Source organism: Balaenoptera ricei, chromosome 7, assembly GCF_028023285.1.
Source record: "Balaenoptera ricei isolate mBalRic1 chromosome 7, mBalRic1.hap2, whole genome shotgun sequence".
Taxonomy (NCBI): Eukaryota; Metazoa; Chordata; class Mammalia; order Artiodactyla; family Balaenopteridae; genus Balaenoptera; species Balaenoptera ricei.
In genome coordinates, this window is record NC_082645.1 from 18,859,134 (window position 1) to 18,885,064 (window position 25,931).

Genomic DNA, 25,931 nt, shown 5'->3' on the forward strand with positions numbered 1-25,931 from the left:
AACTTAAGGCAGAGTCACACACATACAGACACCTGCTTTATGACACAGGTGACTCCTCAGAGCAATGGGGGGGAAACGGTCTTTGCAATAATTGGACAGAGTCAACTGGATATCCATAACAGGAAAAAAAAAATCCAAAAATGTCAAGCCCCCACCTCACAGCATACACATGGCCAGTTCCAGGGGCATTACAGATCTAGATGGAAAAGAAATGGTGATGCTTCTAGAAGGTATCGCAAAAGAAAACTCTCGAGAGCCTGCTTTATCAAAGATTTCTTAAAGTGGACATCAAAGATTGATATATTGGACCACATTAAAATTAAGAACCTCAGTTCACCAAAGACTCTTCAAGAAAGTGGAAAAAAAGAGCCACATAGGGGAAATGCATGTATTTTAGAACACATGTATCTGACAAAGGACACATACCCAGAATACATAAAGAACTACAAATCAACAGGGGAAAAAAAGAATGAGAGACTTGAAAGGACAGTTCACAAAGAGAACACACAAAAGACTAATAATACCGTGAAAAGCCATCAGGGAAACATCAAGTAAACCACAAGGAAACAGTAGCCAATAAAATCACAAGGACATACGTACACACCCTTCAGGACGCCCCCCTCCTCCCCCAAAAATGACAGAGCCAAGTGATGGCCATGATGTGGAATCACCACTGGTGGTGATGCAAGTCAGCACAGCCATGTGGGAGAGTTGTGAGGCTGTATCTACTACACTGAAAATGTTCATTCTATTGGATGAATACCCAATCCACCACGGGGTATTCATCCAACAGAAATGTGCATAGATGTGCACGAATCAGAGCAGCACTGTTTGGACAAGCCAAAATCCAGAAACAATCTCATGTTCATCGCGACAGAATGGATAAAATGCAGTGCTACACCACAATGAAAATGTAAAAACTGCAGTTGCAGGCTCCCACAGGGACGATCTGACAAACAAGCCAGACACAAAAGAGTACACATGTCACCGTTCTGTTAGACAAGGTTCAAGCCCAGGCAAATCCGGTACAGGGTAGGAGACAGTCTACCTCCACCTACCCACCCACCTGCCACCGCTGCATTTCCCAGCACAGAGCAAAGCCACAGAGCTTGACCTCCTAAAGCTCAAACTGCATACACTTCAATAAAAAGGTTTACCTAGAAACTGTAACTCACCTTGAAGTACTTGTCGATTTTGGATAAGTTTATTCTTTTCTTGGCATCTAGTTTATAAATGTTGCTGACACTCCCATCCATCAAGTACAGACCAAACCCCATGACCTGCAAATCACAAAATGGCACATAAAGCTCAGACCTGCAAGTTTAATTACCCATAAACACTTATACTGCTACAGTTCATAACTTAGAAATGACAATTCATTCTTTTTTCAAAAAGCACTTTTTAAAAAAACTTAAGTATAGTTGACCTACAACACTATGTTAGTTCCAGGAGCACAATATAGTGATTTGATATTTCTATACATTAAAAAATGATCACTACGATAAGTCTAGTTACCATCTGTCACCACACAAAGATATCACAATATTAAATGACTATATTTCCAACAGAGTACATTTCATCCTAGTGACTCATTTATTTTGTAGCTGGAAGTCTGTACCTCTTAATCTCACCTATTTCATTCACCACCGCCCCCCAATAACCCCACTAGGAACCTCCTGTTTGTTCTCTGTATCTATGAGTCTGTTTCTATTTTATGTTTGTTCATTTGTTTTGTTTTTTAGATTCCACATATAAGTGAAATCATATGGTATTTGTCTTTCTCTGTCTGACTTATTTCACTTAGCATAATACCCTCTAGGTCCATTCATGTTATCACAAATGGCAAGATTTCATTCTTTTTTAGGGCTGAATAGTATTCCATTTTATATATATATATATATATATATATATATATATATATATATATATATATAAAATCTTCCTATGCATCTATCAATGTTACACTTTGGTTGCTTTTGTGTCTTGACTATTGTTAACAATGCTACTGCAATGAACACTGGTGTGCATATATCTTTTTCTTTTCTTCACATAAACATCCAGAAGTGGAACTGCTGGATCCTATGGTAATTGTAGAAGAACCAGCATACTGTTTTCTAGTGGCTGCAGCAATTTACATTCCCACCAGGATTCACCAGGGATCCCTTTTCTCCACATCTTCACCAGCACTTTGTCTTCTTTGGAAAAAATTTCTTCTTTGGAAAAAATGCCTATTTAGATCCTCTGCCCATTTTTAAACTGAATTTTTTTTTGATATTGAGTTGTATAAGTTCTTTGTATATCTTGGATATTAACCCTTTATTGAATATACTGTTTGCAAATGTCTTCTCCATTCAGTAGGTGACCTTTTCATTTTGATAGTTTCCTTCACTGTGCAAAAGCTTTTTAGTTTGATGCAGTCCCATTTGTTTATTTGCACCTTTGTTTCCCTTTCCTGAGGAGACAGATCCAAAATACATGTTTTCTTCTAGGAGTTTTATGGTTTCAGGTCTTAACATTTAAATCTTTAACCCATTTTGAGTTTATTTTTGTATATGGTGTGAGAGAGTAGTCCAGGTTGATCCTTTTGCAAGTAGCCGTCCAGTTTTACCAACACCACTTATTGAAGAGGCTGTCTTTTCCCTGTCACGTGTTCTTGCCTCCTTTGTCATGGATTAAGTGCCCATTTAAGTGTGGGTTTATTTCTGAGCTCTCTGTTCCACTGATCTATATGTCTGTTTTTGTGCCATACCTTCCTGTTTTCATTACTGTAGCTTTGTGGTGTAGTTTGAAATCAGGGAATGTGATACCTCCAGTTTTGTTCTTTCTCAAGATTTGTTTTGACGATATAGGGTCTTTTTGGTTTCCATACAAATGATAGAATTATTTGTTCTAGTTCTGTGAAAAATGCCATTGGTATTTTGTTAGGGGTTGCACCGAAACTGTAGATTGCCTTGGGTAGTATGGTTATTTTAACAATGTTAATTTTTCCAATCCCCAAAACACAATAGATATTTCCATCTGCCATTTTATTAATTGTTTTCTGGGTTTTTTTTTTTTAGAGTTCCTTTTTGTTCCTTTCTTCTTCCTTTGCTCTCTTCCCTTGTGATTTGATGACTATCTTTAGTTTTATGTTTAGATTCCTTTCTCTTTTTTGTGTATCTATTATAAATTTTTGATTGTGGTCATTATGAGGTTGATATATAGCCATATATATATATATGGTTATATATGATCATATATATATATATGATTATTTTACGATCTCAAGTTCAGACTCATTCTAATAACCCTGCATTTTTACTCCCCACCAACGCTTAATGTTTCTGACATCATATTTTACATCTTTTTGTTTTGTGTATCCCTTAACTACTTATTATGAATATAGATGATTTTACTACTTTTGTCTTTTAACCTTGCTACTAGCTTTGTAAGTAGCTGATCTACTACCTTTACTCTATATTTGCCTTTACCAATGAGATTTTTCCTTTTGTAATTTTAATATTTCTAGTTTTGGTAAAAAGCATTTTTAAAAGTCCCTCAGAAATTAATAGCTATCCCTTCACATGAAGCTATTTTATGTCATTTCTTGTGTCCTCTTCCAGGTGCACACATCAGCTCCACTTCTCATCAAGCACAAGGCAATACTATATGTGGATTTCCATAAGCACTTATGGCCGGGGGCTCTTGCACCAGGTAGGTGCAAACAGAATGTTTCCACTGCCACAAAGCACTCCACTGGACAGTGTCCTCTTGCTCTGCTCCCTCCGTGCTGCTCTCCAGCAGGGAAGAAGTATTGGAGATGGGCCCACTTGCACGGAGGGCTTCGGGCCAGCAGGACACCCAGAACAGGGTCCCCCAGAGCTGCCCTCCATGAAGGTAGAGAGCAGAGTGAAGAGAATGGCAGAAGCATCTTCTCGGAGTTACTCAGTTTTCCTGGGTCTCTCCCATGTACAAGTTATTAAACTTTTGTTTGAAAAAAAAAAAAACACACCTTCTCATCTTCCCAGTGAGAAACGTCATTGAAAACCTCCCCAATTTGAAACAGAATAATAATAAGGAATATGGTAAATGGCATGTTTCTTGACCAACAAAAGTCTACTATAATCATGGTGACACAGTATACTAAATTTCTAGGAATTACATCCTTACCACATAGAATCTGGTATAACCCCTGCTACAAACTTTATACTGAGAAAGGCCCTTGACCAGGGACTCCTCACCCACGAGCACCTTCTCCAGGGATGGGCATGTGATCTACCTGGCACTGGGGTCAAGCCTGGAACACACTCGCGGGAATGCATCAAGGACTTGTAGGGCAAACTGCATGTAGGGTGGAGGGTGCTATATATGTGCATGCACGCACGCGCACACACACACACACACACACACACACACACACACACACATGAGAGGAAAGGTTGGCCAAATGATCGTAGAGTGCAGCCTATTCAGGAAAGCAGGGCTGCCCCTATCTCACGGTGCTGTTGGCACTACCCTCAACACACGTACTTTGAGAAGCATGTGTTTCTCACTGGGCGTCAAGTACATCCTGTTCTCATAGTAGTCCACACACAGGTTCACAATGTCTGCTAAGAGCTCTTCATAGCCAGAAATCACTTCGAGCTGCTGCTGCAGAGACTGAAACACAGAGTGAGACACCTGTGTCACTGACCGCTCTCCGCCCCTCAGCCCCCCAGTGATGCGCCCCATCAGCCAGAGCGGCAAGAGTGGGAATTACTTGTGTGATCTTGTTGTGGTTGGCCAGGAACATGGACAGATTCTGTGATTCCTGGATGGACTGTGGATCTGCCATTTTACGTAAAAACTGAGCAGCCCTATGAAAGGGGGAAAAAAAAGGGTTAATCAACCAACGTGCTTAATGACTTTAAAGAAAAACAGCCTGGGAATATCAAAATTACTTTACTCTCGCTACAGTTATCTGTAGAAATGTGCATCTTAGATGCCGGTTACAATTTCAGCCTCCTCCAGCTTCTCCCCTGAACTCCAGGTAAGTCTCTTTGCAACCTGGATAGCTCATGACCCTACTGTCCATAGCTGATGGACTTCCTCAGAGATGTGGCAGCGCTTCTCACAGGCCTTCCTGAAGGGCACCTACACATTGGCCTCTCCCCTGGGCTCCCTGTCCCCAAGTCTGAGAAAGGATGACACTCTCTCTATGACTTCCAGAGCTGAGTGACAAAGACGGCCAACACTGTTTAGGTTCTCTGCTGGGAAACTTTTGGGCAGACAAACTTCCCACCAGTCAGGGACCACACCACGCATAGTTCTGGTGCCAAAGGTCTGACACACAATCCTGATTCCACCACCAATTTGCAGCTCCATCTTGGACAAACCTAAAGATCCGGTACCAAGTCTAACAGGAGGGCTGGGTTTTCCCACACCACCAAGCAATTCTCTAGCACCAGTTGCCAGTGGTGTTACAATTCTGACACTGACTGAAGATAGCATCAGACCCCACAGGTTAAGAGCTCAGTCCCACAAGACTGCCACGTCATCCCCCCCGCTTCAGACACCAGCTGGAGGTCCACGTTGTCACTGGGCTCCTGGCCAACCAGCTACAGATTGGCGGTCCCAACAACCCCTTCTTTGGGTTCGATTAATTTGTTAGAGCAGCTCACAGAACTGAGAAAACATTTTATATACTAGATTAACAATTCATTATGAAAGAATATAACTCAGAACAGCCAAATGGAAGAGGTACATATGGGGAAAGGGGGGGTGGGGCTTCCATGCCCTCTCCAAGCACCACTCCCCCCGAAACCTCCACATGTTCACCAACCTGGAAGTTCTCCGAACCCTGTCCTTTGGGGTTTTTATGGAGGATTCCTCACATAAACATGCTTGATTAGATCACTGGACATTGGCAATGGATTCAACCTCTAACCCCTCTCTCCTCCCTGAGATCAGGAGGGTAGGTCTGAAATTTCCAAACCTGTAGTTACAGGGTTGATTCCTCTGGTGACCAGCCTCGATCCTTAGGGTAACTAGAGGCTTTCCAAAGTCACCACATTTACATAACAAAAGAAACTTTATTGCTTTTATCACAGGAAATTCTAAGGGTTTTAAGAGTTCTGTGTCAGAAATGGGGATGAATTTATATTTCTTATTATAAATCAATACCACACCTCCTGAACTCTCCTGACTCTCACTTACCATACCTGTGAAAAACAATAGCTCTATGACCTACCCCATGGGGCTGACAAGGGAACGGTGGACACAGAAGGATCTGTACACGGAGGTCCAACAAATCCTGTGCAACACGGGCTGAGTCTCTAGTTTTTGCAAAGAGGGTGAAAGCACATATGAGGATTCTGCACACCTAGGGCTTCCCCAAAAAAGTTTAGTGGAAACTGCCCACGTAAGGACCTGTCTGTGCAACCTAGAACCTCTGGGGTTTTACTAAAGAAAAGCTTTCATGGCAAAGACTGGTAACCTACCCCAACTGTCATTTCCTTCCCTTCCTGCTTCAGAATAAACCCTGAATTTCTGTGGTGCAGCAATGTGCCTCATTCTCATCTCCACGCTGTGACCAACTGCTGAGCCATGAGATATAATGCAAAACTTTGTAAGGCACTTGAAAGTTTACTTATAAGGAATATTGTGGGCCCTTCAATGCTCCTTCCTTCCTGCTGACTGGAATGCAGAGATAACAGCTAGAGCTCAAGCAGCCATCCTGGGCCACAAGGCAACAAAGGAAGACAGCAAGAGCTCTGGTTCCTGAACACTGTGGAACCCCCTCAGCTGCAGACCACCTACGTCAGAACTTTTCAGGTGAGAAATAATCTGCAATCTTGCTTACTTCTGTAAATTTTAAAAAATTATATACAGTGAAACAGTATAAACTGATATGTTTACATTCTTTTTTAAGTGTTCACTTTACTGTATTGATTTGAGTGGGTGTTGAAGCTGCAGGAGTGGAAACTAAGGAAGGGACCAAGAATACCTGCTTTTATTTTCCTTAAGCCTCACCATGACTATATGGGTCATCTGGCATTTACACTAAGAAAAGGTTGTAACTACCAGCTGGGTGCAAATAAAAAGTGTTTTGAGTGTTGAGTGTGGGAGTGTGAGGGCTAGGGAGAAGTGGAGGTTATTGTCTGGGAAAGTGAACCAACCAACAGGGGATCCCAAACATAGGTCACAGGAAGAGGCTGCTGGAAGGGTGAGGGGTGCCCAGGCCCTCTTCTGTGCTTAGGGGAGCCTAGGGGGTAGCAAACACGCTGGGCAACTTCTGAAGGGGGTGCCCGGGGGCCTTCCACAGAGCAGCCCCATCTTTAAACTATTTTCCAGACTGGGCTTTGAAATAAAGGTGCTCCTGTTAAGAGAGAGAGGGAGAAAAGAAACCTTTTTAAAATTTAAAACCACTGGGGCTGTCCACCTCCCCATTTCCCTGATAAGAGTCAGGAAGGCTAAGAAAACTGTTCCAAATCACCCGACAAGTGATTTGTGCCATTAGGAGCAGAAGTTGCTCTCCTGAGCTGGGAAGTTCAGAAGCCCCTACACTCCACCAAGAGTCACACGCACTTGGAATCCCACAGAACTGGCATCAAATGGAGACAACTCCAGACTTTCCTACCGGAGTGGAGTTAACAGGACAATTCAAAAGATTTTGTCGTTCTGAAGATCTAGGCTTCCGTGCAGAGCTAACTCTAGGTGATGCATGGAACGCCTGAATTTATTTCACACGAATGAGGCTTAAAGTCTGGGAGATCTAGCTCAACTTCCAGTGCCACCCCCTCCTCAAATCTGTTTCATGCCTCATCTCAAGTCGCTTTCATTTTAAAGACACAGCAATAGTTGCACGATTTTAGGTACGTGTTGGGGGTCAGGGTAGGCCGCCCCCAAATATGCCACTGTGGCATACTGAATTATTCAGAATTAAAGTTACTTAAGAAACAGCCACAGCAGGGCATTCTGACCTCCTCTGTGTCCCTGAAAGCAGGAAACAAACCTCTCACATGAAAGGTCCCCTCCCTGCACCAGGAGGTCGGGAGACATCGTCATCACCAGAGACGGGGCGTTCAAGGCTTAGACAGCCGTGTGAGCTGACCTTCCGACCTCCTCACTCACTGGCCACCCCAACTCAAACTTCTTTGTCTTGTCAATTCTTCACAAATTTGTTTTTTCTTTGTGTCAAAGGTATAAACGCTGGGACTTCCCTGGCAGTCCAGTGGCACTCCCACTACAGGGGGCTCGGGTTCCATCCCTGGTCGGGGAACTAAGATCCCACACGCTGCCAGGTGTGGCCAAACAAAAACAAAAACAAAAACAAAAGGTATAAACACTGCCTCCTTTGGTCACTTCTTTGGGTCTCATATCTTGGGACCCCCATACTCATGAAATGAAATTATATTTGTTTTTCTCCTATTAATCTCTGTTTTCTTAAAGGCGGTACTCAGGCAAGAACCTAGAAGGGCAGAGGAAAAATTCTTTTTCTTCCCCTACAAATGAAACCACAGCCTATTCAGACACAAAATAAAATCCCTTCTAATTTAATTTTATAGCTAAGATTCCTTGTCTAGCAAAGGAAACAGAAGTCAGCATCTCATTCCAGCCAACCTGTTTTAACAGTCCCAGGCACAGACTTTCTAGAGAGTCGGTTAGAGGACAGCGGCTCCGCTCTACCTGCCACCAACACACTCAGTGTCGCAGACGCAGCGCCGAGCCGTGCCCACCTTTTCCAATTCTCTTCTCCAGAAGTTGTCCACATTCGAAAAGAAAACCGCTCTGGAGGACGACTGGGCTGGGGAGCCCTGTGGGTGCCGGGGCCAGCTGTGCCCACGGCGGTGACGGTGCCCGCCTGCCGGGGATGCCCACCAGCCAGCCAGCGACCAGCAGCGGCGGCCCCAGCAGGCGTGGAGCCTCCGGCCCCCTGGACGAGACGCTCAGCGCGTCCGCGCCCACGTACCCGCCGCCCCCATACGGGCTCGGAGCGCAGGACTGCTCTCGCGCACGTCTGTCCTCCAGGTGCTGGGAGCCCAGGCCCCGCCCCGCCCCGCCCCACCCCCAAAGCCTACAAGAACGCCTCGCAGCGCCGGCGGTCCGCCCTGCTGGACAACACTTCCGGCCGGCCGAGACTGGCCCTCGTGGGCACTGCACCCTGCACGCGAGGGCGCTCGGGAGCCCGGCCCTGAGTCCCAGGCGCGCTCATCACCTCTTGTAGGCCGAGTGGTCATTCTTCACGCTGCACTTCATGTTCTTCAGCTCGTCCAGCACGGCAAACATGTTGATGAACTTGCCCAGGGTGATCAGGTAGGCTTCGGACACGAAGTCCTTCCTTCTCTCCGCATGACACAGGCGCCTCACCTCCCCACAAAAACGCTCGATGGCGTTTCTCTGCGCAGAGGAAGCGGGGGCAGAAACGCGGCTTTCAGGGACGGGCCAACCCCAGGCCCAGCTCCAATCACAGGGTCCAGAGTCACGTTACTCGTTGATGAAACACCCAACCAACGAGTGCATGTTTACAGCTCGGGTAAAGAGACGTGTTGCTAGAAAGTGATTTCCACGTGCCTTTGCTCTGTAACAACCATCATCAACTTTGCACTTTACCAACTATGTCCCCAAAGTAAAAGAATTTTGTTGATTATTCCAGCAAAGTTACTGAGCAAAATGCTCCAACAGAATGTCTGTAAAGCAGACTGCTTTAGCTTTTAGAATTGAAAAAGGGGGTGGGAGGATTTCCACCTGACAACTTTTAAGATTAAACAAAAATTCATCACCTAAGAAGTTCTATCTTCTCCCTTTGCTAAAGGATTCTATGATAAAAACTTTCACACATTTCTAAACTATGTCTTTAAAAAAGCCAGCAAGTCCCCTCCCTGTGGCCACTCTGCTTAACCCAAGGGCCAGAAGGAGCCAAGGCCAGGGCAAAGCCCACCAGAGTGGACAGTGGGGGGAAAACACCCGAAAACTAGATGAATCGAAAGTGTAAGCGTGTAAGCGTACTGACAGAAAGCAGTCTTCGTGCAGGAACTACAAATTCACTCTCGAGGGGAGAAGAGAAGTGAAACCCAGAAACAGCATTTATTCTGAAAGGGCCAGTAACGCTTTGGACTGTCTAAGGTTTAGTTCCCTTTGGTCTCAGAGCTATTGTGATCGCTTGAATTTACATGCACTTTGTTTAATTAGTAGATGGTGCCACCATCTCACTCCTCTGCTCTAAACCCCTAGGATTATTTCACTGTTTTACCTGGAAGTACATAAAATTCATCAGTTTTGTGACCTCAGGCTCAAGGACCTCCACGGTTTTCTCATAAATTTCCACTCTGTTAGGCTGTTCATTACATTTCACCTGGGAGAAAACAAACATGACATAGAGAGGCTTCAACCCAGAGAGGATGTGGGGAGTGCGCTGGGATGGAGCAGGCCAGAGGTGGGGTGGGGTCTGACTGGGCGGGGATGACTGGAGGCGATGAAGGCGTGGCCAGTGGGGGGGGGTGGGGTCCGGCTGGGATGGGGCACCTGTGGGATGGCCCGAGAGCAGCTCCTCCAGGTGTACAGCATGACGGCGTACTCTTGGCCTTCCTCCAGCATCTCGTTCTGCAAGGGTACACGGGACAAATCAAAGGCAGGCAGAATAATCATAAAAAAGGAGATGCCAAATCGCCAACAGCTAGAGCCATAAACCATGGTGGAGAGGCCAGGAGGACCCTCCCTTTGAGGGACAGAAAAGCACCGGGACCTGTGTGCCAAGAAACAGCTGCTAAGATACTGGTGACACTGCAGACCACCCCAAACACCCCCATGGCTTCTGCAGGCTGAAGACGGGTATCAGTGACATGCAGGCACCTCTGCCCAGGGGCAGCACAGCCCAGGGCACCTGCTGTAGCCGCCACACCTCAGCTCCACTCAGCCCCGAGCCACCTGCTGGCGGTGCAGACCTGAAGCTGGGGACATGGGAAGCGCGCAGTGCAGCTGAATGCACACGGGGTCCTCACAGCCCCTCCACCAAGCCACACAGAGCCTCCTGGCCCCGAAGGAAGACTAACACACTCTGCTGTCCCCAGGGCGGGGAGGGAAAGCACTTAAAATCCAGGGAGAGTATCCATGGGAAGAGGACTGCCATCATTTCAAAACTGCTTTCGTGTCTACTCCTTCTTTCACGTTATTTCCTTTGGTAAAAATGGCAAAAACTGCATAGATGTCCTTGAAAATGTTGACTACAGTTTGGTAATGTCTTTAAGATGCTTTAAAATGCTCACAACCTTTGACCTAGTAACTTCACTTCTACAAATCTAGCCAGTGAGAATAATGATGTATTTAGGAAGATGTTCATCACAGCATTTTTTACTAGAAGAAATCAAGGCAAACTAAGTAAACATGCAAAAACAGTTAAATTTTGAACACTTAAAAAATGGACTAGACAGCCATTAAAAATTACTTCATCTGGTACGTTTTAATGACATGTTAAAATGTTCATGAAATCATTAAAATACATAATTATAATAACAATGCAATTCATTTACGCAATCTAATTCCCATATGGGTGTGTACCTGGTATGCTTGAGTACAAGTATAAAAGAGGGAGAATGGGTTCCCTCAAAATGCTGACAAAGGTTTTCTCTAGGCCACAGAAGCCAGGTTTTCAGAAAGAGCATATGTTGTTCTTATAATTTAAAAAAAAAAAAAAAAAAAGGTACTTTAAAAAAACATAAAACACTTCATTCACTTTCTTCTCTTCTTCCTCACTATGTATGCTATCAGGATAATACCAAAAAAAGTGACATTTGCTATTCAGACATGCCATCCCCCCAGAGGAAACTGCGCAGAGTTACCATGCTAGAATGGACGGTCGCTTGTTCAATGTATCTTGCAATGCCAGTGACAAATGCATTTCTGTCTTCAAAATTAGTGTTGAAATTTGGCTGCAAGGAAGAAGAAAACCATCAAGCGGAGGTCAGCACCACAGGCCACGCATCCCGTGGCCACCCAGCACCCACCTGGTAGAGCAGTGAGGATGGCGGGGGCTCGATGCAGGGCTGCTGGTCGGGCAGAGGCAGCTCTTCCAACAGGTCCACGTTGGACAGCGCATCCTCCAGCGTCACCTGGGCTGCCATCCTGCCCTAGGACAAAACACAAAGCCCCCCCAGGCCATGAGGAAGGGCAGGGGCACCCTGACAATCCTTCCAGGGTGGGGTGCTTAGCGCCCTGCTCCCCTGTGCCCTCTCCTCAGGGAGCTGGGGGTGGCGGAGGGGTCTCGGCCCATCCCTGGGGTCTGGCATCTCTCTCCAGGCTCACCAGCAGGGGAGTCACAACACGGCCTCTGCTGGTCACGGAGTAGGGCGCATGGGCCAACACACGTGCCGTCACCCCCTGCCACCTTACCACCTCAGGGCCACCATCCTGGAGGGCTCTCGGTGAGGGCCCGGCAACCCCTCCCTGAGCTGGAGGTGGGAACAGCTACTCCAGTACCACATCTGCCTCCAGGGGCGACGGTGCTTCCCCACCAGTGGCGCTTCCCAGGCGCGTCCTCCAAGCAGGGCCACACACTAGGGACAGAGATGGACGAGGCCAGAGCCCTGCCTCCAGGAATACAGGGCGGCCTGCAGCGCCCACTGAGGTGAGGGCTGGCGGCCAAGGGAAGGAAATAGGGAGGGACTATTGGCAGAGGCCTGAGAGCCTGGATTCTGCGGCTGCCAGACAGAAGCACAGCAACAGAGACGGACTTCGCCCGCCACGGCTTCGCCAGCTCCGGGAGAGAGGAGTCAGCTCGCTCCAGCCTGCCTCCGCTGCGTGCTGCTGTGACCCTGGCCAGGACTCAGGGACGAGCTCTGACTCCAGACGGGCACACCAAGCAGCTCCGCCCCCGGCAGGGTCCTGGGGTAGCTCTGACCTCAGACAGGCTGCGTGGGGCAGCTACAGGGGAAGCTACGTTCATTCTGAGATGGAGAGAGCAGCAAGCGGGCCGGACGAGAACACTGAAGGAAGAAGCACCCAGTTGCTCCACCTAGCACCTGGGCCCCAGGCAAGGCATGGGCGTGGAAGTGCACGGCAGGGCAGGTTTCCAAAGCCCCGGCGTACTGGTTAGAGGACCAACAAGGGAACCCCAGGCCCCTGGAAAGCCCCAGGGCCAGTGTAGAGAGGAAGAAGCTTGGAAGAGCAAGCCCCCAAAGCTGCTCATGAATGTCAGGCCCACCCCCAAGCTGCACATGCGTGGATCTGATCCTCACACCCCAAGCCCTGAGACCACGGCCAGGTCCCAGACAGCCACAGGAGGCACACACAGGCCAGATCCAGTGGCATGGCTGAGGCTCCAAAGACAGAACTGACACGGAACCGTAACCCAGAGAGGGCAGGTCAGAACTGCACCTAAATCAAACGAGGTTGTGTGCCTGCTAAAATGAAAACACTGACATTTTCCTAGGATTCAAACAAGACCCAGAGTCTCATACTATAATATCCAAAATGTCCAGCTGCAATCCAAACTACTCAGCAAAGAACCAGTAGTGTCTTAACCCCTATGGGAAAAGATGAGCAACAGATACCAATACCAAAGTAACAGATGCTACAACTATCTACCAGACTTAAAGCACCTACTATAAAAATGCTGTAAACAAACATAGCACTCCTGAACTGAACAAAAAAACTGAAGACAGCAAATAAATAAAGATATAAAGAACCAAATGGAAATTCAGAACTAAAAAATAGAATACTGAAATTTTAAAAACTCCCCATATGAGCTTAAAAGCAGAGGAAAGATTCAGTGAACTTGAAGACAGAGCAATAGAAATGATCTAATCTGAATGACAGAGAGAAAAAAAGATTGAAAAAAATGAAGAGCTTTGAGGACCTTTGGGACAAGAGAAAAAGTCTAACACTGTCTTATCAGAGTGCAAGAAGGGGAGCAAAGTGGGCATGGCTGGAAAAACAGCTGAAAACATGACTGAAAACTTTGCAAACGCGGCAAAACTTTGATCTGCAGATTCAAGAAGCTCAACAGACCCCAAACAAGATAAACCTAAAGAAATCCCTACCCGGACACATCACAGTCACACTGCTGAAAAATGAAGACAATGAAAAAAATATCTTAAAAAGAGCCTGAGAAAAGTGGCTCACGACCTAGAGACCACGTTCACAATTTGAACGTGGACCTCTCCCCAGAAACCAGGGGGACCTAAAGAAGTAGAAGACACTTTTTAGGTTGAAAAAGAAGTGTCATGAAGGTGAAATAAGGACATTCTCAGATGAAGGAAAATCAAAAGGATTCATAGACAGCAGGCGAACACAAGTTCTTCAAATAGAAGGAAATGATACCAGAAGGAAACTTGGGACATAAAAAACAAAAGCAAAAGCAAGAGAAAGGGTAAACAGTGAGTAAACAGAGTAGACAGCTTCCTCTAGAGGTCTTTAAAAGATGTTTGGTGGCTGAAAGCAAAAATGAAAATATTGTCTGATGGAGTATTCAGTGTATAGAAATGTAGTATATAAGAGAACTATAACATAAAGGGGGAAGGCAAAAGGACCTACATGGTGTAAGATGTTTGCATTTCACTTGAAGTAGTGAAATACTGATTCCAGGTAGACTGAAAAGTTAGCATGTATTTGTAATCCCTAAAGCAACCACTTAAAAAAACTATACAAAGCAATATAGGTAACTCATAAAAAGATTGTTTAAAAAAAATTTAAATGGGATACTAAAAAATATTCAAATAACCTAAGAGTTGTGATCTTCTTTCTGCCATGTGAGGACACAATGAGCAGTTGGTGTCTGCAATCCAGAGAAGGGCCCTCCGATTCTGTAACCAGTGCCAAGGTGTGGGTTTCCCCACATCATCAAGCACCAGCTGGTGTCCTACAACTCAACTTAATTCTGACATTACCTACCTGCATGTTAAGGGCTCAGTCCTGTGATGCCAATCACAAGACCAGGTTATCACCTCTGCTTCTGACCAACCAGCTATGCATGGGAGGTCCCAATGACCCCCTCCTTGGGTTCCATTAATTTGCTGGAGCAGCTCACAGACCTCAGAGAAACATTTTACTTACTGGATTGCTGGTTTATTATAAAGGACATAACTCAGGAACAGCCAGATGAAAGAGATGCATAGGGCAAGGTATGCGAGACGGGGCATGAGCTTCCGTGTCTTCTCCAGGCACACCACTCTCCCCGCATCTCCACGTGTTCACCAACCTGTAGGCTCTCTGAACCCCTGTCCTTTTGGGTTTTTATGGAGGCTTCATTACACCGACATGACTGACTAAATCACTGGTCACTAGTGACAGAGGTCAGTGAATGGGACTGAAAGTTCCAACTCTCTATTCCTAGTTGGTTCCCCTGGCAGCCAGCTCTCATCCTTAGGTGCTTTCCAAAAGTCGCCACATTAACATAAACTCAGGTGTGGTTGAAGGGAGTTTGCTGTATCAAGACACCTCTGTCACGCTCATCACTTGGGAAATTCCCTGGATTTAGGAGCTCTGTGGTAGAAACAGACAAAGACCAAATATATGTTTCTTATTATAAATCACAATATCACAGGCTCTTACTAGAACCTGACCATGCTGGCACACTGACACCCTGATCTCAGACTTCTAGCCTCCAGCACTGTGAGAAATAAATTTCTATTGTTTATAAGCCAAAGAGAGAGAGAGACAGAGAGGGAGGGATCTAACAGGAATCGAATAATGAAATGGTAGACCTCAACAAACATATCAATAATTAGATTTATCACAAGTTGAAACACACCAATTAAAAGACACAGATTGTCAGAATGGATTTAAAAACTCCTGACCCAGCAATATGCCAGCTATAAGAAACTCACTTCAAACATAATGATATAGGTAGGCTGACAGTAAAAGGGGGAAAGAGAAACTGTACAAGAAAAGGAAGCTGGACTACTTGAGTGTCAGACAAAGCCAACTTCAGAGCAGGAAGTTACCAGGGATAAAGACTGGGGCTGCATGACGACAGAAGGTCATTCAGCAAGGAGACAGAGCCACGCTCAGGGTGGATGCACTAACAAGAGAGCGTCAAACCAGGCAAACGCTGACAGCACCGAAAGGAGAAGTAACTCCACCCTGGAGACAACAACAGCTCTCAGCCAGCAACAGGAGATCAGCAAGACACGCAGGACAGACACCAAGGGAGCGACGGGGCCTGACGGCGGTTCACAGAACACCCCTCCCGACAGCACGGTGCTAACTACGAATTTTAAATGTAGCAGATATTTTTCAAAATAATGAAAACTTTTTCCTTCCATTACCAACTTCCTTCTATCATCACAACTTCCTATTCCACACGCTCAAGAAAGGACACGCCCGGGACAGGGGATGCACAGAGCCACGTCCTCATCCTGGTCACTGCCCTGCAGAGCCAGCGCGGGGCCCCAGTGGTGTCCACACAGGGCGCCTCAAAGCTGATGGCCTCCAAGGGGCCAGGCTGCCCCACAGTGACCTTGCCGCCCCTCGGGGCTGCTTGGCCTCACCTCTGTGCCTCCCACCCCTGCTGGTCAATGAGAAAAACTGGTCGGGCCAACCACCCTGGGACAGCCACACAGCCCACATGACCGGCCGCCCTGGCTGTCTGCCCAGTGCCCGCGGGACCCCCTCCCTCCCCCACCTCTGCCCAGGACAGTCCAGGAGAACCCAGGTACGGAACTGGTGCAGGAGGGTTGCAGAAAGCCTCCGTGACACACTTGGGTCACATCCTAGGAAAAATGTCAAATGTTCAACTTATTTCCAATCAATGTGTAAGGACATTTTTCTTTGTTGTGGTTTATATATACAGTGGAATATTATCTGGTCTTAATAAGGAAGGAAATTCTGACACATGCGACAACATGAATGAACCCTGAAGACATGCTAAGGGAAATAAGCCAGTCACAAATGGACAAACGCTGCACGATTCCACTCACATGAGAGGAGCCAAATTCATAGAAGGAAAGTAAAATGGTGGTTACCAAGGGGTTGTAGGGGGCGGGGACTGGGGAGTTACTGTCTAATGGGCATAGAGTTCCAGTTCGGGAAGATGGGGAAAGTTCTGGAGATGGACGGTGGTGATGGTTGTACAACAATGTGAATGTTTCAAATGGCAGATTTTATATGTTATGTATATTTTACTACAATTAAAAAATTAGGAGCAAAAAATTAGCAATATTTATTGTAGATAAATCAGAAAATATAGAAAGGTAAAAGAAATTATCCATAATCCCCTGATCCCTCACAGAAACAAGATGATAGAAGGTACTTTTCCCTTCCAACATCCATAAAAATGTTGAAGTTGTTGAACATTATTTTTTTTTTTAATTCTCTCTTTTTTTTTTTTTGAATTTATTTATTTATTTATTTTTGGCTGTGTTGGGTCCTCGTTTCTGCGCGAGGGCTTTCTCTAGTTGCGGCGAGCGGGGGGCCACTCTTCATCGCGGTGCGCGGGCCTCTCACTGTCGCGGCCTCTCTTGTTGCGGAGCACAGGCTCCAGACGCGCAGGCTCAGTAGTTGTGGCTCACGGGCCCAGTCACTTCGCGGCATGTGGGATCCTCCCAGACCAGGGCCCTAACCTGTGTCCCCTGCATTGGCAGGCAGACTCTCAACCGCTGCACCACCAGGGAAGCCCCTGAACATTCTTTCATAGCATCTTTTAAGCTTCATGCGGACTATGGGTCAAGGCCCTGCCGTCACTCACGGAGGCTCTCTCCTATTTGCTGCATTTTCCTCCCCATGTTTTTCGGTCACGAACACCCCCTACAAACACCCAATTCCAGGGCCACACGGGCACCCCCGCGACTCTCCAACCTGGGCATCTTCCACAAATGCACGTCTGCCCGGCCTCTGCCTCGCCTGTTGAGGAAACCTGGAACTGCCAGTTCCGAGTCCAAGTCCCCAGTCTCCGTCTCGCCTTCTTCTTTGACACCTCAGAATTCCCTTTAAACCCATTTACTTTTCTCCATCTCTAACGGCCGCCCCTTGCCAGAGGTGGCCCACGCTCCCTGTGCCTGCTGCCACCCAGACCCAGAGCCTCGCCAGACCCTCCCAGCCTCACCGTCAGGCCCACTGGGGTTCCTTCCCAGCACGACACAGGGGCCTTGTGTGTCTGGTCACTGCACGGCCCTGGGACAGAGCCTCAACTACACCTGTAGGACCCACACGCCTTTGCAGCGGGCTTCCACTGGTGCCAAAGCCCAAGAGTGTAACTAATGTAACACATTTGGAACGCACTCAAACCTGCCCGTGCTGCCATGCGGGAGTTTACGGTTTAACAACTCGATTACATTTCTGTCTCCTCTGGCTCAGCTCAAAGGAGCTCATACGGCTCCACGGCTTGGGGCCTGGTCACGGCAGGGTGGCATGTGACCACAGGCACAGAGGGGAGGCCACGTGAGGACACGGCGAGAAGGCGGCCGTCTGCAAGCCAAGGAGAGGCGCCTCGGAGGGAAGCAGCCCTGCCGACACCTTGATCTCAAACTTCCAGCCTCCAGCGCTGTGAGGGAGTCTGCCTGAGCTGCCCAGACTAACACAGCCAAGATCGGGTAGAGCAGAATCTCCCAGACAGGGTCCCTACACCCTTCCGCTGACTGGCCACGAAAACCATCCCCGTGCTGGTGTTTTTCTGATCATAAAACAATACAGGCTCGATGCAGAAAAAGACTGCTGGGAGCAAAAACCAGCTGACCCACTCGGGCCTCAGTCTGAAAGTACCAGCATCAGCACTTCTGGTCCGTGCCCCGCCCCCCACACCCATCCTTCCTCCCCCTGGGGGTGAAACAAATGCAAACAGACGTTGTCCACCCAACAACATAAAAGCCTGGCTTTTTCTTCCTTGATTGATTTCTTTCAGCAGCAGTTCCTAAGCCCGTTTCTGATCCCTACGGCTCGTCAAGTTATAAAAATGAATTTAAATATGTCAGCGGAACTGCCTTTTAACAAGCTATCAACTAATTTATTTTGCAAGTTTAAGAGTTTTTAAAATAAAGATTTCAAAAAAGGACACACTGGGACTTCCCTGGCGGTCCAGTGGTTAAGACTCCGCGCTCCCACTGCAGGGGGCACGGGTTCGATCCCTGGTGGGGAACTAAGATCCTACATGCCGCGTGGTGCAGCCAAAAAAAAAAAAAAAAAAAGACATGCTGATCTCACTTTGCTGCTGCTGGAGTGTCCCTGACTCAGGGATCCCCAGGGCTCAGGGGACACGCATGCTCTGGACAGTTCCCCACAGGTAGGGTGGGCGAGCGGGAAGCCAGAGCTCTGAGCTGGTAGCACGTCACCCACCCTGCTTGTTCCTTTAACTGGCAGTGTCCTGGGGCCCCACGGCAGGGCCCTGGCACTCGGACGGTGAGCCCATGCCTGTGAGCTGGAGAGGCGGAGAGTGGGCGAGTTTCCCCGGTAGGGCCGAGATGCAGGGATGCTGTGCTGTGACACGCAACACTCACAGCCAGCGAGACCCCGGGCCCAGCTGCTTCCTCCTCCTATGCTCCCCGCCCCCTGCCCTTGGGTGAGGGGCTCCCGGGGCCCAGGGGCCTCTTCTGACTCCGCTGACACACCATCTTGCAACCGAAACTCAGGCTCAGTTCTGTGCAGGGCCGGGTCTTCGAAATCCTGCCTCCGTAAGGGGACCTCCCCTCTCCTGCCATGACACGGACCCCTGCATGGAGCGGCACCAACCCCACTCCACCCAGGACCAGCACCTAGACGATGCTTCTGGCGTAGCTCACAAGCAGAGCGAGCTGGGGGCACCCTTCCTGGACTTGGAGCCGATGTGTGACCAGAGCTAAGGCCCAAGGCAGGCACCCTTTGAACCTCAGGCGGCCACCACAGGCAGGCATCAGAGAACCCCAAGTGGGCTCAGGGGACCACAGATGGGGGTCAAGCAACCTCAGGTGGGCAGGAGGTCAAGGTTCCCAGTGCCGGGCTAGAGACCCCATGGCTGCTGCCCCCCTTTCTCCCCAACATGGCACTGTCCACCCCTCAGCCTAGATCACCCTACAACTTCCCAACAAGTCATCCTCACGGTCACCCTCAGGGTGGGGTCATCACACTCTGACAGATGATCAGAGCAAGGCACAGAGCCGCACAGCCACAGAGCAGGGGCAGAGCCAACGGGACCCCAGCGCCAGGCGCCGCGTGCACCTGGGCCGAGGACACAGGCAGATTACAGCGGTAGAGAAGCCGGCCAGGCCTGAGGGCAGGAGAGGGGCAGCGAGAGCCCGAACCCCAGACCAGCTGCTGGGGTCGAGAGAACGGCGTTGGGGATGGGGAAGGGCTGCGGTGAGCAGCCCAGGGAGAAGGTAGGACGGTTTGTGTGAATCACAGCTGTCACCACACACTTCAAAACCAAGAACAGCAGATAACAGAACTTTTGTTGTTGAATGAGCATGATCTGATCGTTTTCCCTGTTTCTGGGCAGGACGAAAGGGAAGGCTCCTCCGTTTGCTGGCAGTTCAGTTAAAAGGTAATAATAGACAACGAGTCTTTACATAATTCAACAATTTTAAAAAAGAAAAAAAGAACACTTAGGCTAGGCTGCAGAGAATTAATAGAAATTAAAGCGGAGAGACTAATTTTCAACCTGGTAGCATGGGTGGCACCAAGAGATTAAAAGGAAAAGAGAAAAAAAGTATGTGTGTGTGTGTGTGTGTTTTCAATAAGCCAGTATCACTGGGAGGACACAGGCTCCCCATCGGAACACTGGCTGCAGAGACAAGATGAAACAAAGGAGCAAGACGAGAAAGGTGCCTTAGGAGATGGACGTCAGAAAGGTGAGGCACAAGGACAGATGGTGGGGGTAGTGAGGAGGGGCGCCCTCGGGAGCCCACGGTCCAGACTCCCTGTGAAGGCCCCAGAGAGTGCAGCGTTCGGAGGCATCCACTCCTGAAGGGTCCAGGCCTGGTTCAGACCCTTGATGCACCTCTGCCGCCCACACACAAGGCCTCCTCCAGGCCCAGACAACCTCAGTCCACACCGCCTGTGGGGACCGGCCTGGCACAGGACGTGGGCCACGGAGGGGGGCCTTGTGTTTCGCCAGATTAGAGGATAAACTTCTATCACCGTGGAGATGTATTTCTTTTCTATGACCATCTATACCTCTAGTACTGCTCCGGAAACAAAAAACAGCTAAAACACTTTCTGGTTGAATAACTTGCATGTGTTTGGAAGAGAACATTCATCTATCAGCGGATAAGGTAAAAACAAAGACCAAGAATATAAATAAATAGCAAAAAAGGTGGAGCCCAGTGGTGAAGGGACGTCAGCTTGAGAAGGCGACCATTTAGAAGGCTGGGTTAAAAACACTACGAGAAACAGCTCAAAACATAAGCAGTTAAGCAAGCAAACTCGGTTTCTGGTTACTTCTCTTCCCAAAAGCAGCTGAATTTAAATCTTCCACAAATCAAGCATTTAAATCCAACTGGTCTTACACACCCATAAAAGAACTTGGCACATAGTTTCAGAGAATCTATAACTTTCGTCAAGGCAAGGTCTTAATTTACTGTCCATGAAAACAGAAATGAAATTAAAACTGTTACACTAGGTATGTGCCTATTAATAAACAGTAGGCTTCAGGGGGCTGGGAACCAGACTCGGGGCGGGGGTAGGATGTGGACCCAGCTCATAAATGGGACTAAAAATTGACCCTGAGGCCCTGGAGGGTCAGGCAGCGGGAGCTGGCAACTCGATGCCCCGAGAAAGGGCTGCAGTGGGGGGACACCAACCCATGGGCCAGGAACTGGAGACCAGGGGGCATGCTGGGCCAGACAGACAGGGCAGGGCGGGCAGGAGGCTGTGTGAGCGCCATACGCAGGTAGGGATGGCGTCCAGCACAGACGGGGCCCAGGGTCAGACGCAAAGCTAAGTGAGGGTGCATCCCAGCCAAGAGCCAGCAAGCAGGCATTCTGCACAGGCCCGGTAGGCTTTAAAATAGAACTGCCAAGGCAGCTCGACACCAAGGTTGCAAAACATGGCAAAACCACAGGAGGGAAAATGCAGAACTCCTGGTTCAGAAGCCCCTCCAGACGTCCTGACTGTGGCACCACAGTGAGAGCACTGCCTGTGTGTCAGTGCCACCCTTCAAGCCCACGTGACCTGAGCCACGAGGGTGTTTTTTCTGGAAAGAGGGTCTCCCCAGCATCTCCAAACTTGTAATATTTTTTTACTTTACAACTTGACAGTATTTCACTTGTCAAACCCCACAGCATAACCAAACCACAACAAACTACGAAATGTTTCTGCTAACATGCACAAGACGCACATTGATTTTCTTCCTCTTCTATATATACAAATAACAGTACTTCCCAGAAAAGTACAAACATCCAATTTTTTGTGCAATCTGTTCACATGTGAAATAAATCATCTGAAGAAGAGAAGCATACTTTATTTAACTGTGCCTTTCTCTCCCACATTTTAAAACAACATGTTTTTCCAGCTCCAGCCTCTTTCCCCAGATTAAGTGGGGTGGGGAGAGAGAATGGGGCTGCTATGATCTCTAGGCAAAAACTTCAAAATTAAAAAACAAACAACATCTTCTGCCCAGCTTTACTACTGAAGAAATGCAACTGCACAAAAATTTTAAATTCCACTCTCGAAAGCAGCACTGGTCTCTTCTGCAATTACCTCAAATCAATTGCTGCATCAACAGAAAAACAAAAATCAAGTTTGCTTGAAAATCATGACAATAGGTGAAGTCTGAGACAGAGCCCGCAGAGGAGTCTTGAGTCTTGTCAGCCCCTCCCTCCTGACACTGCTCTCCTGCCCCCTCAGCCTCAGTCTGCAGACCTGGGACAGGGTCTTCCCAAGACACAGCGGTGTCTCTGCCTCCTGAATGCCTCCTCCCCGGGTGGCCTGCCCGGCCTCTTCCCAACCCAGAGCTCCTATGCCGCCCTCAAGCCTGCCATGCTCCTTTTTCATTCCTTTTAAACTAGGACTCTGATCCTGTCGTTCTCCTGCTTATATGCTTACAGCTGTGGTTCTCAAACCATGTTCCCTGGAACTCTGGGGTGCCCCACGATGGCAAGGCAGAGTAGCCCTGTGTTTATTTTACGAACTGGGATGCCTCCTGAGATTTGTATGAAAAATGAACCTGATGCAAATATAAATCAATCAACAAAAGACGGAAATGGATCTAGGATTCCAGAGTAAAGTCTCAGTCCCTCGCAGTGTGCAGCGCCCACACGGGCCCAGCCTGACACCTCTGCGCTGCGCCCTGCCACTCCCGCCACCCCCGGCGGGTCCCTGGGGGACGGAAATGCTCCACAGCTGCCGCGGCCACGCACCAAGCACACAGGTGAGCCCCACGGAGCCGGACGCACTGCTGTGGGATGGAGGTTGGGATGGGGTGGGTTCTCCTGGGGGGCGGGGGGGGCGTTGTTTTCCCCCACGGTCTGGGATCCCTCTGGTCTACTAGTGACTGCGGTGGCCTTCATCTTTCACACAGAATCCAGTGCATGTTTAAGACATGAGGGGAGATGACAGTAGCAGATCAGCGTGTTCTTTCCAGGATGGAGGCAAGCTCGGCGGTCTCTGGCACTGGGGGGTGGTCACACCATGGAGAGGGTGCCACCAACCTCCCGACTAGGCTGGGCTCCCCATCCACCGTGACACCGGGGCCGCTTCCTGCCCCAGAAAGAGGGAGACTGAGCCTGCACACAGGCCTGCCAGGGGCGGACACCTCCCCAGCTCACCGCAGGGAAGGCCTGGCCCCCCGCACACAGACCCAGACGCTGCCTGCCCAGGCTCCATCGCCAGCGCCACTCCATACTGGAAGGCGGCCTCGTCCTTGCTTACACAGCCTCGTCAATGCTCACCAAGAACTCTGACCCAGCAGTCCTTCTAAGCCTTCCCTTCGTGTGAGCCCTTTAACAAATTTTTACCTTCTAGAGAAAAGCCTAAGATGACCATATCTGGGCAGAAACGTCCAGCATAATCGGTCCTCTGTATCCACAGATGCAAAACCTGGGGATACGGTGGACTGTCTGTATTCATGGTACAACTTCCATCTTATATAAGTGACTTGAGCATCCGTGGATTTTGGTATCCACGGGAGCTCCTGGAACCAACCCCCGGCGGATAGCGAGGGACGATGGTGTTTCCAGATGACTTCCTCGGCAGCACATCCCAGGAGGGGATTCTTAAGTCTCATGAATGTCTTCACAGCTGCAGGAGATGATCCATCAATCCCACTTCTGGCCATTTATCCAAAGGAAACAAAATCACTAATTCAAAAAGATATCTGCACCCTATGTTCACTGTAGTATTATTTACAGTAGCCAAGACATGTATTATGCTAAGTGAAATAAGTTAGGCAGAGCAAGACAAATACTGTATGATCTCACTTGTATGTCGAATCTTAAAAAGAAAGGAAGGAAGGAAGGCAGGAAGGAAGGCAGGAAGGGAGGGAGGGAAGGGAGGGAGGGAGGAAGGAAGGAAGGAAGGAAGGGAGGAAGGAAGGAAGGAAGGCAGGAAGGGAGGGAGGGAAGGGAGGGAGGAAGGAAGGGAGGGAGGGAGGGAGGAAGGAAGGAAGGAAGGAAGGAAGGAAGGAAACAAAACTCATAGATACAGAGAATAGCTTGGTGGTGTGAGACGCAGGGAGTGGGAGAACTGGGTGAAGGTGGTCAAACGGTACAATCTCCCAGTTATAAATAAGTCATGGGGATGTAATGTACAGCATGGTGACTACAGTTAATAATACTGTATTGCATATTTGAAGGCCGCTAAGAAAACAGATCTTAAAAGTTCTCATCACAAGAGAAAAATTTTTTTGTGACTATGTAAGGTGACGGATGTTAACTAGACATGCTGTGGTGATCGTTTCACAATATTCCATATATCAAATCATTATACCTGAAACTGATATAATGTATGTCCATTATTTCTCAATTTTTAAAAAGCGACAGGTGGATTCAGGTGAGGTGCCCTCCCACAGGGCCCCACAGACACCAGCACGGCACCTCATCACAGCATCCAGGGATCACTTGCAATTTTACAATTTAATAAGTGGAACCGCATCTAAATGTTCTTTTAATTTGCGTTACTTTTATTCCTATTAAAGTTGAACATATTTTTATACAGTGACCCTTTTTTTTTTTTCTTTTGTGACTTGCCAGCTTGGTTTGTTTTCTTGTTATTTTGTCCTTTGAAATCTCGGTATTTTCCTCATCAATGTCAAGTACTCAACTTTACCTCTTTATTAAAGACATTAAAACTGTGTGAAAGTTGCTACAAAAATTTTTCCCAGGTCACACTACTTGCCTTCTTATGTCACTTACTTTTTTCTTTGAAACCTCAGTTTAAAATTTTTACCATATCAACTTTTCAGCCTTTTGCCTTTGGAATTCCCTCTTTCACTTATAAATGTACCAAGTAGGAAGAACTGTGCCAGCCCCAACCAGGGAAGGGAGCAGTTTCTAACGCACAGCCCCCGTCTGAGCAAACTGCTGACCCTCTGTCAGAAGTCAAACAATTGCCCATCTGAGAAACAGTTCTGAGGCAGCAGGTAATCTCAAAGAATTAACTTGAAAGTAATATTGAGATCCATAAAAAGTTCAGTAACTGATTGATGTTAGGAATTTTTTTGTTGGACCTCAGATGCATAATGGTTCCTAGACCCTGGCCCGTTCTCACCTTGTTATGTTAAAATGATGTCATAAAGACAGGTGAACCACCATCCACAACAAAAGCTAGGGTCCTGCCTGTGATATACAGCAAATCCCACCTGGGCATCAATACCCTGCCTTCTTTTGTACAAGTTGCACCTCATCTATACATATTTTCAAAAAGGCACTTTTAAAATTCAGTCTTTATAAAAGGGGTATTATGCTATCAATATACATAATTGTCTGACTTACTTTTTTCACTGCTATTACTAAGAGCATCCACACACTGTCACATGCTGCTCTGAAGTGCTGTTTTGACAGATGTATACTATTCCACTGAGCGAATGAACCAGTCTGTGCGCTGTCTCCTGAAGCTCCCTATAACACGGTGTTTGT

At 47.8% G+C, this 25,931-nt stretch overlaps 1 protein-coding gene across 3 annotated transcripts in view; it reads right to left on the minus strand.

The window, feature by feature from the left end:
• The window catches only part of CYFIP1 (cytoplasmic FMR1 interacting protein 1), a 94,833-nt gene that overhangs the window by 54,683 nt on the left and 14,219 nt on the right, over positions 1-25,931 (minus strand). For 2 of the 3 annotated variants that reach the window (XM_059927757.1, XM_059927755.1), the window contains exons 2-9: positions 11,961-12,083; positions 11,796-11,885; positions 10,483-10,560; positions 10,211-10,312; positions 9,176-9,357; positions 4,739-4,835; positions 4,510-4,638; positions 1,176-1,280 (exon numbers count right to left, since the gene is read on the minus strand). In XM_059927757.1, coding sequence (XP_059783740.1) covers positions 1,176-1,280; positions 4,510-4,638; positions 4,739-4,835; positions 9,176-9,357; positions 10,211-10,312; positions 10,483-10,560; positions 11,796-11,885; positions 11,961-12,077 — 900 coding nt within the window. In that variant the 5' untranslated portion in view covers positions 12,078-12,083. The remainder of the gene's footprint in view (positions 1-1,175; positions 1,281-4,509; positions 4,639-4,738; positions 4,836-9,175; positions 9,358-10,210; positions 10,313-10,482; positions 10,561-11,795; positions 11,886-11,960; positions 12,084-25,931) is intronic. The other variant, XM_059927756.1, reaches the window with a different exon arrangement.